Consider the following 16,433-nt stretch of genomic DNA (forward strand, 5'->3'; position numbering starts at 1 on the left):
TTTGGCTTACAGTGAGGAAAACAAGTAGGTAGGTTACAGGTGGGTTACAGAAGGCAGAAGACATGTTCATTTCAAATATCTACATTGATATTTATCAAGTGTTACCCCCCCACCCCAATCAAATGTAATGTGCTTTCCCTGTAGCAGACTTTCACTGCACTTCAAAATATTTCTAGGATGACCTTACCAAGATCTAATTAATGCCCGAAATAGAAATAGCTCATATGGAGTACATTCTCTGAACGGACATGACGACATATCATATTGCATTTATGTCCGAAACCCTCGTAGCTGTTCTGTTGGAGGGCGCGATAGTAACAATATGCAAAACAGTGTACAAGTCACCACTGTATTACTATGGCTTTTAGCATTTTTATTACCTACTGTGGCCAAGGAGTATTTTGCATATTAATGCAGTCTTCCCAACGGCCTTATGAAATGGGCACACTCCCCATTATGTAAGGACACAGGAGCGCAGAAAGCTTAGCTACTGCGCTAAGTCATGAGTGGTCTTACTTGAGACTCACGTTCTTTTCCACTCGAGCTTATCGACAGGGGTGACCGGTAAGAAGTTGGGAAGCAGCCCAAGGGTGGCTAAGAAGGCCAGTCTGGTGGGTGCGGTTGATGAAGGCAGGAGGGGTGGGGCAGGTGGGACAGGAGAGGGGGGCTAAAGTGAGGCAGGAAGCAGCAGTGAGTGACGGGCACAGACATGAACGTGGCGCGGGAGGGGTGCTGAAGGAGCCCACGAGGCAGCAGCAGAGCTCTGGACCAGCAGGGGAGCCCTGCCCCAGGGTTGGCAGCCCAAGTCTGTCGCTGCTTGTTCTCTCCGTGACCTTGGGCAAGTTACTTCACTGCTGTGCCTCAGTTTCTCCTTCTCCATCTGTAACACGGATGGTTGGGAGGGGGGATCTCTCAGGCTTGTCAAAAGTAGACTCAGGAGGCATTTTGCGAGTGTTCAGAAACGTCAGGGGGAAAAAGGAGAGGGTTTGGATCGGGAGTGGCAGGTGTGCGAAACAGGGAAGGGAGCCACCCACTGTTCTGGGAGGTTAGGTGGGCACCTTCTCCGTCCTCCGCCAACGAGCCGGAGTAGTCGCCATGCACACCGCCCCCTGCTGGGGGTTTTGGGGACGCCGCCTACGACAGGGCACTACGATCCGGATGGTGGATAAGAAACGCACCTTTGCAAGAAAGCTGAAAGTGATACGCTGCCCGTGGGAGGCAGGGAAATGGGCTCTAGACACAGGAGGTCAGAGGAGGCACAGTTCCTCAGGTCAGGGCGCAGGACAAGCTTCCGTGAAAGTCGGAGCTTTGCCCGTGTGGATGGTGTCTTCAGTACGCGTGGAACGACTTGGAGAACTAGTGGAGATGGGGCTCTCCAGCACCATCCTCAGAGACACAGGGGATGGCTGGGGCCCCGTTTTGGGAGGAGGGGGACGGGAAGAAGATGAGGGGGTTAGAACTGGCTGTCCCTGGAAAGCTGGAATGGTAGGTCCGGCCCCACGATCAGGGTGGCAGGTGACGGTTTGGGCAGGGGCTGAATCCGCAGAGGGGATGGATGGAGACCCCTGACTGAGAGCAGCTGTCGGGGCAAGAGCACGGACAGTGTCCCAAAGGGATGGACCACGGGCAGGTGACAGACAAGGGGACTTCTAGGTGAAGGGGGCCGTCAGCTCTACCGGACGCCGCAGGCAGGACTTCAAGAATGAGCGGGAGGAGTACACAACCCGGCTGGGGTTCTGGAATGTGGAAGTGCTTCCTGGTCTTCAAGAGTGGGATTTCTGTTGTTGGTATTGGGGGGAGGGGTTGGGGGGAGGGGAAGGGGAAAGATAAAGGCGGTGGATGCGGGCGATCAGTCCACAGGGTGTGCCCGAGGGAAAGGAGAGACGTGGGCTGCAGGGCCGGGGTCTGGAGGAGGCAGAATCAGGGAAGACAGGCAGACGCGTCAGGCTTTACGGGACGGGGGAGGATGCGCCCACCCCACACGCTGAATGCTGAGTGGGTCTACACCAGCGACGCCTCTGAGAATCTCCGCGCTGAGCCCCACAAGGGATCAGAAAGTGGCTACCGGTGAGCTAAGGTCTGGACTGGGCGTGATCAGGCCAAGTGCCCTAAATGACTCCGAGAGAGGAGATCAGCTGGAGAGGCCTCAGAATCAGGGCCCGGATGACAGGAGGTGAGTGAGGCGCCCCCCTCAGGCACAGAATTTAAGGAGGCACCAAAAAGCTCAAGAGTCATGATAAAGGACATCCTAATGCCTATTTTAAAAATAAAAATTAATGCAGAAAAATCCAGAAGGAATGTATCAAGATTTTAAATGAAGGTAAGTATGTGGTGTGAATTGTGTCCCAACCCAAATTCCTATCTTGAAGTCTTAAAATCCTCCCCACTAAGAACTTTCTTTCTTTCTTTCTTTCTTTCTTTCTTTCTTTCTTTCTTTCTTTCTTTCTTTTTCTCTTCCTTCCTTCCTTTTTTCCTTCTTTCCTTCCTTTTCCTTTCCTTTTTTCTTTCCTTTCCTTTCCTTTTCTCTCTTCCTTCCTTCTTTCCTTCCTTGCTTTTCCTTGCTTTTCCTTTCCTTTATTTCCTTCCTTTCCTTTTCTCTCTTCCTTCTTTCCTTCCTTCCTTTTCCTTTCCTGTTTTTCTTTCCTTCCTTTCCTTTTCTCTCTCTCTTCCTTCCTTCTTTCCTTCCTTCCTTTTCCTTTCATTTTTTTTCCTTTCCTTTCCTTTCCTTTCCCCTTCCTTCCTTCCTTCCTTCCTTCCTTCCTTCCTTCCTTCCTTCCTACCATGTGAGGGCACAGTACGAAGGGGGCCATCTACAAGCAGGAAGAGATGTATCCTGCAGAAACTTGATCTGGGACATCCAGCTTCCAGAACTGGGGGAAAATAAATGTCTGCTCTCTGAGCCATGAACCTGTGGTGTTCTGTTATGGTGGCCCCCTCGCTGACTGAGACAGCTAAGTTCCGACAGCGCCTTGCTGAACGCCTTAGAGGCTGAGGCAAAAGGGCTACATACAAGATTTCATGTTATTTTCTTTTAATGGTTAACTTTTCCCACGACACTAAAGGTGTTAAAAAGGTATAAGTTTGCTTCCATAAAGCCAGGAAGATAAAATTATCATTAGTTCTGTTGTTGGTATAATTAAGGTACTAACTGGTATTAAAATAGTATTCTACATTTCCATACCCATATACTCCAATTTCCCAATAGTTTTGTCAGCACTTTAATATTCTGTCAGTAAAAATCAACCACTAGAAATATACACTGCCATTTATACAGGGCGACGCATTCTTCCTTTTGCCTTGGGCACCAAGATGGCTTGGAAGGATACTGCTCAGAACCCGAGATAAGGTTCTTCTGAAGTTTCTTTTGCTGCCATTGTACTTTTCCTCATTACTCAGGTAACGCCCACCCGTTGCAAAATAATAACCTGGGAGCAAAAACCCAAGGAGAAGAGCAAATAGGGTACGTGTTACCCATTCCCCCGGAAAACTGCTAGCGTTAACTTTGAGTCAGATGGCTCGCCTTCTAGTCTCGGCCCATGAATACTGAGGAAAAGAGCAGAAGCTCTGCTTAGCATGCCGCTGTCCCTCCGTCCCTCTCTCACTCCATCCGGTCTGTGGGAGGCGCGGGAGAGGGCGCAGCGGCTCCGGGCTCAGCCCTTCCTTTCTTGGGGGGGAGTCGGCCTGCCTACAGCAAGCTGTGCTCTGGTAAGTTCTGTTCCTCAGATGCACCCACCCCTGCCTCATAGCAAATCTGTGCCGGTGCCGTCAGGGAGCCCGCTGTCCTCAAAGGAAGGAGGGGGTCTTGTTTATTGAACCACAGTCTACACAAGCGTATCCACGCACCCACAGACACATACATACACACAGAAACAAAACACAACATAACAGAAAACCCTCTCAAAACCACAGTTAATTGAAGATAACTCAATTTTGCCCAAGCCACCTTTTCAACCAAATTTCCAAGTGGTCAGCTTGGTTTTTAACCGCATTGGTTCTTTTTTTTTTTTTTTTACTGTGTATTTATTTTGAGAGAGAGCACAAGTGGGGGAGGGGCAGAGAGACAGGGAGACGGAATCCCAAGCAGGCTCCACGCTGTCAGCTCAGAGCCTGACGTGGGGCTGATCTCACAAACTCTGGGATCATGACCTGAGCAGAAACCAAAAGTCAGACACTTGACCACCTGAGTCACCCAGGTGGCCCTTGGTCACGTTTTACAATTTTTTACTTATTTCTTTTAATGTTAATTTTTAAGAGACAGAAACAGAGTGTGAGTGGGGGAGGGGCAGAGAGAGAGAGGGGGGCACAGTTTCTGAAGCAGCCTCCAGGCTCTGAGCTGTCAGCACAGAGCCTGACACGGGGCTCGAACCCATGAACCGTGAGATCATGACCTGAGCCGAAGTCAGATGCTCAACTGACTGAGCCACCCAGGTGCCCTGACACATTGTTTTTATTTATTTTACTTATTTAAAATTTTTGTAAATATTTATTTATTTTGAGAGCCAGAGCAGAGGTGGGACAGAGAGAGACAGAGAGAGAGAGAGAGCGAGAGAGAGAGAGAATCTCAGGCAGGCTCCAGGCTCTGAGCTATCAGCACAGAGCCCCATGAGGGGCTTGAACTCACCAACAGTGAGATCATGACCTGAACTGACACCAAGAATTGGACACTAGACCAACTGAGCTACCCAGGTGCCCCTTGGCCACACTGTTTTTAATCAAAAGACCAGGAGCCATCTTTTAAAGCCATCTTAAAATAAACCACTCCAATCTACTTTCCTGTATATTTATCTGGACTCAAGCAGCGACCAGATCTTTTTTTGTGTTTTGTTTTTTTTTTCCTATCCCTGTTGACCGGAGAAAGGACTACTGTGACCGGACCCTCAGAAGCCTCTGGATTTCTCATCTTTTTTCACAGGATCTTAATCACCGAGGCTTTGGTTGTACACACAGTACAGTTTATGAGTTAGCGTGTGGCCGTTCTGGCTCCAGGGATGATCCGTGGGTGGAACCAAGGCTCAACGTGCTGCTGTGCGGCCGACACGTCCGTACCTGGGTATGCTCCTGGCTGGGCACGGCGCTCAGACCGGTCGCGGCCATATACGTGCTGCCGATGGTCTTGATCTTTTCAACTCCACTGAATTTCGGCTTGGACAGCAGCTGTGGAGCAATGACAAGTGTTCAGTTACTCAGTTGGGTGCGGTGTCTAAAGACATTCTCCAGTTCTAGTTCACGGCAACAGGAATATGAACGATTCCAACTGCTGCTTATTCACATTTGCGACCTCGGGCTTTGCTGAGAAAGAACGCTTTATACATATGCATAAAGCATATGCATAAAGCATAATGATATGCTTCCAATTAGCATGAATTACCTTTTAATCTGCTAGGGAAGGAACCGATATAAATTATGATGCGAGTGATAACAGTCTCAGATAAATTTCCCATCTCTGTGTTTAAAAGGCCAAACACAAAAGTATGATTCAGTGAGGGAGGTCTTCCCTGCGTGGTGAGGGTGATTTATGACCACTTATAGTGCCGAGAATTGGCTTTTGCCTCTGAGCTCTAGATGTAAAGGGAATAATTATCTAGGATGGCTCTCCCCATCAGCTCTGACCCTAATACTTCTTGTCCCAGTTTCTGGTACCAGTGACCAGCTCCCACTGCCTCCTCCCCGGCCAAGTACATTCGGACTTGGGTTGGGATGGAGAAAATGTAAAAGTAAGAACAGAAGCTATAGGAAAGAGAACAAAGGGGTGAGAGAGGAAGGGAAGGAGACTCTGGAAGGTTCTTTATCTGCTCATGAGGCCAAAGGCACCAACTGAAGGCTGGGAACATCTTCCTGACCTTTTGTCGGCACTCCTGCTTTCAGAAGGGATTCTTTCAAGATTCCATGTCAGAGGGTCTAAGGCAGATTAGCAAATGCCTGTACCTCATATCCATGAGCCAATCCAACCCAAAATAGCCCTGCCACTCACCCACCCGTACTGGCGAGCATTTATTTCACTGAGGGGCAACTGTAGCCAATAGGCCACTGTTTCTCACCAGGAACCTGGCATAACCATGGGAGGCGCTAGTTGTCATTACTTCGCCCTAAGTCTTGAGTCAATCTCATGCTGACAATGGTGATAACAGAGAAATGCACAGGTCACACACGACATTTAGAAGCTTGGCCTGCAAACATCACGTTACACAAATAATTTCGTCATGGTATTTCGAAGTTCCATGAATCCCGATGAACCTCTGTTCATGGATGTCAATTTTGCTATATTTTGCTTGATATTTATAAGAACGATGTAGCAGCAACATCCTTAAAACCACTGGTGTGTTTGTTCTTATCAGCAAACAAAACACATTATTCTCCATGTAGGCAGAATATTGAAAATTGAAAAATGATACGTATTTCAAATTACGAAACATATACCGTGTCCCTTCTCAAATATATTATCCCTCATCCATATTGCTTTTTCAATAATAGAGCGTATCATCCCTGCACAGTTCAAGTTGATATCTGACCTTGGAGTATGCCGAGATAGACATGCCAGTCATCTACTATGATAAATACATTCATTATTTCTTTTTGTATCAACCGATAAGCAAGTACTTTCCTTGGAGTTCAAGCCTTTTGAGAAAATCCGCCAGCAGACTGGAAAGACATTTTCTTGATACCGATTTTGGTACTGGTTCTTAGGGAACACACTACCTCACAAATAAAATATATCATTTCTCCAAAATTCGTCAAGGACCATAACAGAGCAAAAGGCTTTAATTTTCGTCCAGCCACCAATAATTACGCCAGGAGACGTGCATTAAGACACGCCACAGGATCGGACTAACTTCAGACGGGATGGCCACCAGAATGCCGAAGTGTGGGACGGGGGCCACCCTGGCCTGTCAGGGGTAACTCTCGGGTACCTACATCATCAAAGTCGGCGATGATCTCGTTCAGGAGCCGAAGGCATTCCAAGCCCTCCTTGTTCACATCCGATTCTGTGTAGAATTCCTTGAAATCCGGAATGGAAGCAAACATGACACAGACACAGTCGTAGGACTGGTGGTACAACTCCTGCCCGGGAGGAAAGCGAGAGCTGAGCACTAGGGAACCTTGTAAACAAACATGCTCTTTTTTTTTTTTAAACTTTTTTTTTTTAATTTTTTTTTTAACGTTTATTTATTTTTGAGACAGAGAGAGACAGAGCATGAACGGGGGAGGGTCAGAGAGAGGGAGACACAGAATCCGAAGCAGGCTCCAGGCTCTGAGCCATCAGCCCAGAGCCCAACGTGGGGCTCGAACTCACGGACTGCGAGATCGTGACCTGAGCCGAAGTCGGCCGCTTAACCGACTGAGCCACCCAGGCGCCCCAAAACAACAAACATGCTCTTAAGACAAGTGTTTCTTTCTGCGGGGATTGGTGAAGAAATCACCCGGTGCCCCCCTGCATGTGCCCCAAACCAGCCCCTGGCCCATTCCGGACGCTGGCCATGACAGCAGGTGAGGGCTTCTAAGGAGCAGGATGCAGGCTGAGCCCTCAACACAGTGTTCCCACTGCCACTGGCAGCCAGTAGGAGGTGTCCTTCCGGCAAAACTTCTCTGCCATCGTTGCCTTCGACGATTACAAGAGATCGCAGACTTCTGGCTTCAGAAAGAAATGTCCTATAAGCAACTGAAGGCCAACAAAACGATCTCCCAAACTACTATACTAAAATGCCTAAAATGACTACATCGTCATGGCTACATCCTTTGCACTGAGGTCTTTATGCCTGTTTTTCTTCAGTGTCTCCTGAGAGGGGCTCCTCAAGTTACCTCTTAATTACCCCAGAAAGAACCGACGACACTCCCTGGGTTACTTATCCACATCGAATCAAACGCCAACTCTGTTTATTCAAGATAGGCTTTTGCTGTTAAATACAAAGAGGCTCATACTTCTGCATCCAAAGACATGAATAAAATTACAATGTCTTCTAAATACAATTTTAAGGCGTTTCCATAGTTTTTTTCAACACACAGCGAAACTTGAAGTTCAGTGAAGGTTTGAGAAAGGAAGCGTTGTTATGTGGGCAGAGAGGCTGGTCCTGGGTGTGAAGACCTGTCCCCCCCACTGGCGCTGGCTCATCAGGGCCCTCAGGTGGCATGACATGGGCAGGAAGGCCAGGCGCCACAGTGAGCACAGGGAAACGCTCCCTCCGCCGGGAAATATGAGGAGAGTTCTGTCAAACAAGATGGCCGCCCTCAACGTGGATGGAAGAACGCAAGTCACTGGCGCTTCCTGTGCGCCTGGCAGGGTGAGGCAATCGACTCTGCATGAACGTTGTAGTGAGCTCTGCTCTCTGAGGCACCAGACGAATCCCCCCACTGGGAGAGCGCACTTTGACAGCACCGTAACTCCCAGGTTTGGTGGCCTCTCCAAGGAGCCGTTCTTCCCCACTGAGGTCTCCTCACAAACACAGCAGGCCAATGGCGGCCCATGGACGGTCACAACCACTTCCTGGAAAAGCTAGCCTCAAGTCAGCTTCCTGTTCTCAGGGCCAGCCACCCGTAATGCCTTCTGCTATGGCCTCACAATCTCTATAAAACACGTGAACGACAGAACCAAGGGTCTTCTTTTCCACCCTGCTCTCAACATGGTTGCGCTGGCTCACCGCGCAGACCTGTTCTTTGTCCGACAAGCTGCTGCTGTGAACATTCATATCCTGGGAAGACAACCTGCGACACAGATGACTGTCAAGTTGTAGGGCCTGGCAATGCTAAGCCGGGGAGTCAGGGTTTACCGGGAGACAACCCCCTAGAAGCCCCTGCTAGTTAACGATGCCAGTTTTATAAGAGAAGTATAAACTTCATAGACTTCCCTATTCTTTTTTTTTTAAGTTTATGCATTTATTTTTGAGAGGAGAGTAGGGGCAGAGAGAGAGAGAGAGAGAGAGAGAGAGAGAGAGAGAGAGAGTCCCAAGCTGCCAGCACAGAGCCCAGTGCAGGGCTTGAACTCAGGAACCGTGAGATCATGTTGAACTCAGGAACCGTGAGATCATGACTTGAGCTAAAATCAAGAGTTGGATGCTCAACCGACTGAGCCACCCACGTGGTGGCCCACTGACTTCCCTGTTCTTAAGGAAAAGGAGCATATCTGGCAAGACAAGGAAATGTTTTCTGCACCTTGCATGTCCCTACTGTCTGTGGATACTGGCCAGAGTGACCGTCTGGGGTACGATGATAAAAATAAGCTCGGGAGCGGTCAGCACTGACTCAGTGCCTGCTGCCTGATGGGCGCAGCTGTCAACACTCCACAGGAAGTAACTTGCCCCCGATGACGATCCTATGAGGCCGGCACTCTTACTTCAATGTACGGATGCGGAGACCGAGGCAGAGGGCAGTTACACTACTTGCCCAAGGTCGCAGTTACCAAGTCTGATGCAGAGTTCCCTCTTACAGGTGCTACACTTTACCCTTGAACCTGGATCTCCTGATGACCGCAGGCCGTGCTGCCCAGATTCAGGGGCGGTGGGGGCCTCGCCCCACGTGCAGGTCATGTCGCTTTACCTCTCTCCTTTCCGTGGGGGTCCTTAAGGGTGTACAGGAGTGGGAGACGATGAAATTGCCAGACTGGACCGACTCGCGGTTCGGATGAGGGTCCATTTGAACTGCACTGTGTTGGGGTCCAATAAAATAAGGTCTATGTATTGGAAGGGGTCTGATGTGTTATCTCATTCCACTGTCCACAAACAGGAATGCATGGGACAGTCACCGGTGGGTTTTCCGGCCCTGGGGTGAGCTCCAAGCCTGCGCATCATTTTTGAAAAGGGCCATGGGTTATTCTGCTAGGCAGCCTTGGTTAGGAGTCACAGGCTGAATGACAAAGTAGAAGGTTGGGGGAGCCGGATGATGCACCAGGGCTCCCAGTGGGCCTAGGGGCCAGGACTAATCTCTGGAACCCTGGTCAGGCACTCTGCAGGTGGTGAGTGCTGCTGGGGGCTTGGGCTGCAAACTGCTCACCCACTCTCTCTCTAGATCAGTTTCCTGGGACCTTCGCTGAAACACCAAGGATGTTGGTAAGTCCCTGATTCAGGCTCAAGAGCTATTCCTGAGAAACAGGGAAACTTCACCAATGGGAAGCTTCATAAATTCTCTGGAGCCAGGGAAACGTGCAAGGCTTAGAACCATACCCCAAACTCAGGTCTTTGGGTTGGTCTTGGGGCCAGAGTGGACCACAAGCCGACTGGCTGGTGGTCTGACCTTAGCTCGTATTTCCAGAGGATCTGGGTATAGGGGTAGGGCACGTGGGCAGACTCCCAGGAGAGCCTGGAGTTCAAGGTCTAGAGTGGATGACTCTTGTTGGGCACACTGTTGCCCGAAGGCATCACTGCGCTTTGGAGTTGGAAATGAGCTCACGTGTCCTTTCAACGCTTGTTCACACGTCACCACTCTACCAAAGAAGCTCAAGTAGCGAAAACACGATCAGAAAGCCACCGCATCTCTGTGCCCGCTGTCCCTTTCAGTCTGCTGAGTGAGACCAGCTCCTCTCCAACCCAACCCGCCCGTGGATGAAGACTTGGGACAACCCCGTGACTCTTCCTGTCATTCTCGGGTCCTCCTGTCGATGACTAACGCGCCTGGCTCAACACGCGGTCAAAGCTCAGGACCTAGCTGGACGTGGGGCTCTTCCCCTTCCCCAGCACGGGCCCACAGGGAGGGGTCTGCAGCGTGGGGGAGAGGGCACGCCTGGCTTCCACACTCTCTACTCACACTTATACTTCCACCCTCCCCAGCTTCCTCAGCCAGGCTTTCCAAACCGCCAGGGGTGCACGACAGGGACAGAAGTGTGTGATGGAGGAGGAAGGCGCTCCACTGACTGCGTCGCGCTCCCTGGGCACTCACACCGGGTGGTCGTTGCCAGCGGTGGCTGGAAGACTCCCTGTCGCCTCTTCCACCCCTGGACACCCTGCCCGAGGTTCCCTTGCTGTGCATGATACGCTCCCTTCTGCTTGTGACCATCTCCGCCCCGGGCTCTCGGGCTATTGTTGTAGCTTCTCTGCTGGGGCTTGTCCACCCCGCCAGGTGGCTTTGTACAACGGCCATCGCCAACGACCCCATGCCAACTGCCTTTCTCCCGCTCGGTCCCCGAACGACGTTCATCAACCTCTGCTCTCCCAAGCCCCGACAGTCCCATTACATTGCCCACCCGCAGCCCCAACTCTCTTGGCTCAGACACTTCCACCAGCCCCTTCCGTCTGCATTTTCCACTTATCAGGGACCCGCCTGTCACCCGTGTCCCCCAGAGGCAGGTGTTTCCCCGGGACCACTCAGCGACACAAGCACAGGGCACACATGTCAGGCTGAGTAGGTTCTGAGCCATTCACAAGGCTGGAGGTGAAGGGAAGATCCCCGGGGGGCTTACGTCTCGCTACGTCCTGTCCAGCACCCCTCTTCCAGCCCCCAGTCCCCTGCCCATTCCTACGCCCCCTGCGAGGGAAGGGGGGGGGAGAATCAAGCAATCAGGTTTCCAGCAAAGCACTTGTAAAGCAAGCGGTCAGCGCCCCCTGTGGAACATGGGAGCTCCCGTCTGTGGCAAAGGCCGAAATTCACTTTAGGTCCGCTTGGCATGCCCTGGAAAATGCTCAGAACTGCCATGCGCACTCAGTTTCCAAACTTCCACATCCGTGCTCTCTCCTACGGGTCCATTCTGCGGCAAAGGAGGGCCTTCCCACCTCCCACATTTCCCCCCAACGGACTATGTGCTCACCATTTACCATCCTCTTCCCAGCGGTCATCGGATTCCTCATTTACTCAGGGCACTGGAGTAATTCGAAAGCACGAAGGCATCTCCGGAGGTGCTGGGGGCATGCCAGCCTGGCTACGGGGATCAGGGCAGAGGGTCTGCCTGGAGGCGGTGGCGGTGGGGCTCACGGCTGGGAAGGCGGGTACAGTGCGCCCACCTGGTGAATGCCCGCACACCCACAGCGACACCTGTGTCCTGTTCTGATCGAGCCTCAGTTCGCCAGCAACGCGGCCGCCTGGCTCAGAATCACACGTCATTCTCGCCACCTGGCGACTCGGCAAAGGGTAGACTGCAGTGACGAAACGTAGCCTTTTCAACAAGCGATGAAAGCTGGCTTTGATGTCTGCTCAAGAGGCATCTCGAAAGCTCCCGCTACAATAGGGCGGTTTCAAGGGCTCCGGCCCAGGAGCGCAGAGCTCTCTCCCTGAGCTCGGATGGCCTGTCGCCTGTGTCTGGCCAAGAACCCTCAGCAGCTGAGGGAGAAAACTGCAGAAGTTCTAACCGAAGCGAATGCCCCGAGGGAAGGAAGAGGCACCCGCGGCACCCATAAGGGCTCTGCCCGCACACAGGTTTTCGTTGAAGTCAGAGCTTTTAGGGGATGTGATTGTAATTCAATCATGCTTTGCTTCTGAAAAGAAATTCATTTCCTCTGAACATCCACGTGGTGGCCTGGAGAACCAAAGAGTGAAGGAAGGCTCTTTGTTAACATCGGTCCCGGCTTAGGTCGTGTGTCCTGTTCCCAAGGACTGTTCCAGAAAACTGTGCATTGGTAATGTTGATGGTGGGACTGAAAGGCTTGCTCCTGTCTGCCCCAAGCTCTGAAAGTAACCCGGGTATCTGCATTCCGATGGCGTGGGTGCTCAGCCCTCCCCCCAGAGAAGGAGCCCGGAAGGCACAGCGGCTGGTCTGAGGGCAAAGGGGTTCCATGGAGGTTTGCCCTCTTCAGGCCCCATAAAGTGGGGGGGGAAAGAAGGCTTCCTTGGAGCTATGAATAAGTTCCAGTGGGCAGTGACTCTTAAGTTTTGCATACATCCGGGATATTTGCTTAAAAGATGGAGTGCTAACTGCCGGCCAGGCATCACTGTGAAGCTTCGCGTGAGTTGCTGCTCTTACCTTTGGTAACAGGCTCTGAGAGGATGGAGGCCTGAGAAGTGCCAGGGCTGGGGCCGAACCTCTGAGCTCGGCCACCAAGCGGGGCCTGGCAGGTGGAGGAGAGCTGGCCCGGGGCCCAGGAAAGCCACACGGAGCCCGCGCGGCAGGGATCCCTTCGGGAGGCCTTGCTCGTGGGCGCGGGGCTCTCTCTCGGTCCCCAGTGTCAGCCATGCTCTGGGACCCAGCAGAAGAGGCCCCCCTCCAGGGGACTGCATTTCTCACAACGGCCGAATCTCCTCCCCAGGAAGCCTCGGGGTGCGAGAGGGCTCACGCAGGGGACAAGTCCTTGGCCCTGACCCCGGAGGTCCTCGACGTTATCCGCGATTCTGAACAGCACACACGCCATTACTGTGTAGCTGCAGGAGGCTGAACACCATCCGCCTGGCTGGCCTGGGACGATGAGGCCGGGATTATACATGGCTGGTTGGGGAATGGCTTGTCCCCCGAGGACAGTCAGTCGAGGACAGAGGGGTCAGATCGGGACAGGAGAAGGTGGGGAGAGCAGAAGGACGGGCCAGGAGTTTGCTACAGTTCATGCGCTCCAATGAGTCTCCTTATAGTAACCTTGTTAGGAGTCTTTGGGAAACCCGCCCCCCCCCCCAAACCTAACGATCCCTTACTGAGAATCACGGCGGGGCGCTCGTTAGACGGCCGGTTAGCGATTCTCTTTCTTGTTCAGCCCTGCGCCGCGAGCTGTTTTGCATTCAGGATTTTCCCCACGAGGATCACAGCCAGCAGAATCTCCTACACCCCCTCTTTGATCTCCAGCAACTGCACAGCATAACCCTCCCTGCACAGTGGGCTGCCTCTCCCGGCCGCCCTGACGGCGCAGCGCCCCGTGGGGGTCCCTGAAATTGTTTAATCCGCGAGACTTAGAGCTGCACCCCCCCCCCCGCCCCCCTGTATTTAACCCAACAGACGAAGGCTGGCAGTGAACTATGGAAAGCTACCACCCAGGGCAGTTGTCTGTTGTCTGACTACATACGGAGAAGCCTGCGGCCCGCAGCGGAGCAGAACGAAGCGGTCATTTCAAGGACTGTCCCCCTGGTCCGAAGCCCCCGATTTCAGATGCGTGTGGCGCTTTACCCTCCTGAGCACAATCAGCAGCGCGAGAGAACACATCTAATGGTGCGTGGGGACCGCGGGGCCCTGAGTGAAAACCCGAAGACCCCTAACGTGGCTGCTGTGGCACCTGGCTGCGGCCGGGAGTTCGAACGGCTCTGGAACTGGAGCAAGTGTCCCTTTTCCTCCGGGCCTGCAGGCTGCCTGGGGCGAGGCGCTGTCTCCTGCAGGCGGGGACAGGCCGTCCTCACGAGCTGCCGCTGGGAGCCCGGGATTACTTCGGGGCCCAACAGGTTTCCGAGCACACGCGGGGATGGACTGGCCAGCGAGGGGACCCGCCCCCCGCAACAAGGAACCTGCCTTCTTTAGCTGACAGAGGAGGAGAGAAAGCATAGGACCGGTCCCATCTACCTGTGCTGATTCCTACATTGTCGCCGAAGAGCCCCCCGCCCCCCCCGCCCCCAACCGCCCGGGCAGAGAGGGAGCACCACAGCCCGGACTCCCACCCGCTAGGCCACCCTGCCCCCCCCCCCACCCCACTACAGCGCTTCCCCAGGGAGCCCATCTGGGTGGTGAAGGCTACAGGGGGCCCTGTGTGCGTCCAGTTCTTAAAATGGCAGCTCTGATGAGACTCGAAGGGACAGGTCACCCCTCTCTTGGGAGCACGCGAGAGTTGTGCTCAGCGACGTGGCACGCGGCAGGGGGCCACTCAGGACGCAGATGAGTCACCGTCAGCTGTGGCACGGGCACCTCCCTGCCGGCTGGACCCCACCTGTGTGGACGTGGGACTCCGCGTCCGGGGATGTCAAATGCCCCCCTCACCTGGAGGGACGCTCGGGGGACGCGACGTGCAGGCGTCCCACTCCCCGCCCCCTCAAGGCAGCTTGCCAAGCCAGGCACCGCTCTTTCCCTGTTATGAGCGGAGAGACTGGGCTCAGCCCAGGGACGGAGCAGGCCAAGTCCACGTGACAGAGCCTAGGTGTGGACGGGAGAGGCAAGCCCACGCTATCCCCAGCTAGGTTTCTGCTCCTGACCCATCCTGCCATTCCTTACCATTTTCCAAGAGGGAACTGGGTTCCGGCATTCGCTTAGAATAAGTCAGACCGACGGGGAAGAACAGAGAGAATCCACTGGTTCCCCCAAGTCCGGGGAGACCTCGGGAGACATCAGGAAGGGTCTGCAAGGGGGCAGGGCTAATCCCACTGGCTTTGTCAGGGCTTGAACTAGGCACTCCCCCGGCCAGAATATTCTCACTCCTCCACCCCCCCGCCCTCCCCAGCATCCATCCCCCAGCTACTTTCTAGCTCCTTCTTTCCAGTTTCAGAAGCTACCTCCTCACAGTGGCGGCCTGTCTGGGCTCCCGCAGATACGCCGCGAGTGCGCTTGGAGACAAGGGGATGCAGTCCCCCTCTGGGCGATGGGGCCACCCCTGTCCCGTTCATCTCTGTGTCCAGGCCCGGCACCAGCGTGGCCACAGGGCAGGGGCGACGGTAGGCACACGCTGAATTTATGAGCCGAACTGACAGCCAGGCACACAGACAGAAAGATGCTCTTACGTCGCTACCGGGGGCAGATGCTCCTTCTTAACAAGCGCAGTGATTTCGTTATCCGTGGCCAGCGGGCAGACCGGCTGCTGAAGATGTACGGACTTCAGAGAAGAGCGGAAGAAACAGAAAGGTGGGCTCCACAACCAACCAGACCTCCTGGCGGGACCCCAGGCGGCCTGCCGCACCCAGCACGCTTCCAGTAAGAGGAGGGGGCGATGCCCAGCCCCTCACCCCCTCCCTGGTGCTTTCTAGCCAATGTCAACATTAAATGTGCTACTTGGTGCTCACTCTGTGCTTATGATGCGAGTTATTATTACTGCCCCCATTTTACAGATGAAGAAACTGAGGCACTTGAGAGCTTAGGTGCTGTGCTGAAGGCCACTTAGCCGTAACTGGCAGAGATGGGATGTGACCTCTTGAAAGCTTGCTCTGCGGTATTTTCTACTTCTTCTCTTATGATAGAAGGTTGGGGACTTTGAGACCTGGCAGGGACAATCACCAGGCAGTGGGCCCCGAGTCACTCCCTCTGGGGGCCCAGTCCAAGTGAAAATACACCACCCCCCCGCCCCCCCCGCAAAAACATGCTACAGGAAAATATCGCTTCAGGCCTTGTCACTTGAGATCGTTTGTACTCTAGTGTCATCAAGGTTGACCTTCTCTGTGTCCGTGATGGCAAACACAGGCCTCTGCTCACAGTGAGAGCTCAGATACGTGTTTCTCACTGTAGACACATCTGCTGACTCACCGTAAGTTAGGAATATGAAAGAAATTTCACGATGTCTCAGTTCATAAGCCGTTTCTACGCTAAAACGGCACTCCCGTCTTTCCAATTCTAGTTAAATATCCGTTCCTTTAGACGCTCCAAGAAATCCCCATTTGCATCCTCAAGAGAGCAGACTTTGGTCTGT

The 16,433-nt window shown here is 53.1% G+C and overlaps 1 protein-coding gene across 8 annotated transcripts in view; it reads right to left on the minus strand.

Moving 5' to 3' along the window:
* Positions 1-16,433, minus strand: part of ADCY2 (adenylate cyclase 2) — a 412,867-nt gene that overhangs the window by 18,015 nt on the left and 378,419 nt on the right. For 4 of the 8 annotated variants that reach the window (XM_042953381.1, XM_042953369.1, XM_042953390.1 and 1 more), the window contains 2 exons: positions 6,913-7,059; positions 5,047-5,154 (listed from right to left, as the gene is read on the minus strand). In XM_042953381.1, the coding sequence (XP_042809315.1) occupies positions 5,047-5,154; positions 6,913-7,059 (255 nt within the window). Of the gene's footprint in view, positions 1-5,033; positions 5,155-6,912; positions 7,060-16,433 lie in introns of those variants that run through there. The other 4 variants (XR_006206545.1, XM_042953376.1, XM_042953400.1 and 1 more) reach the window with 3 other exon arrangements.

The sequence above is a fragment of the Panthera leo genome, chromosome A1 (assembly GCF_018350215.1).
Source record: "Panthera leo isolate Ple1 chromosome A1, P.leo_Ple1_pat1.1, whole genome shotgun sequence".
Classification (NCBI taxonomy): Eukaryota; Metazoa; Chordata; class Mammalia; order Carnivora; family Felidae; genus Panthera; species Panthera leo.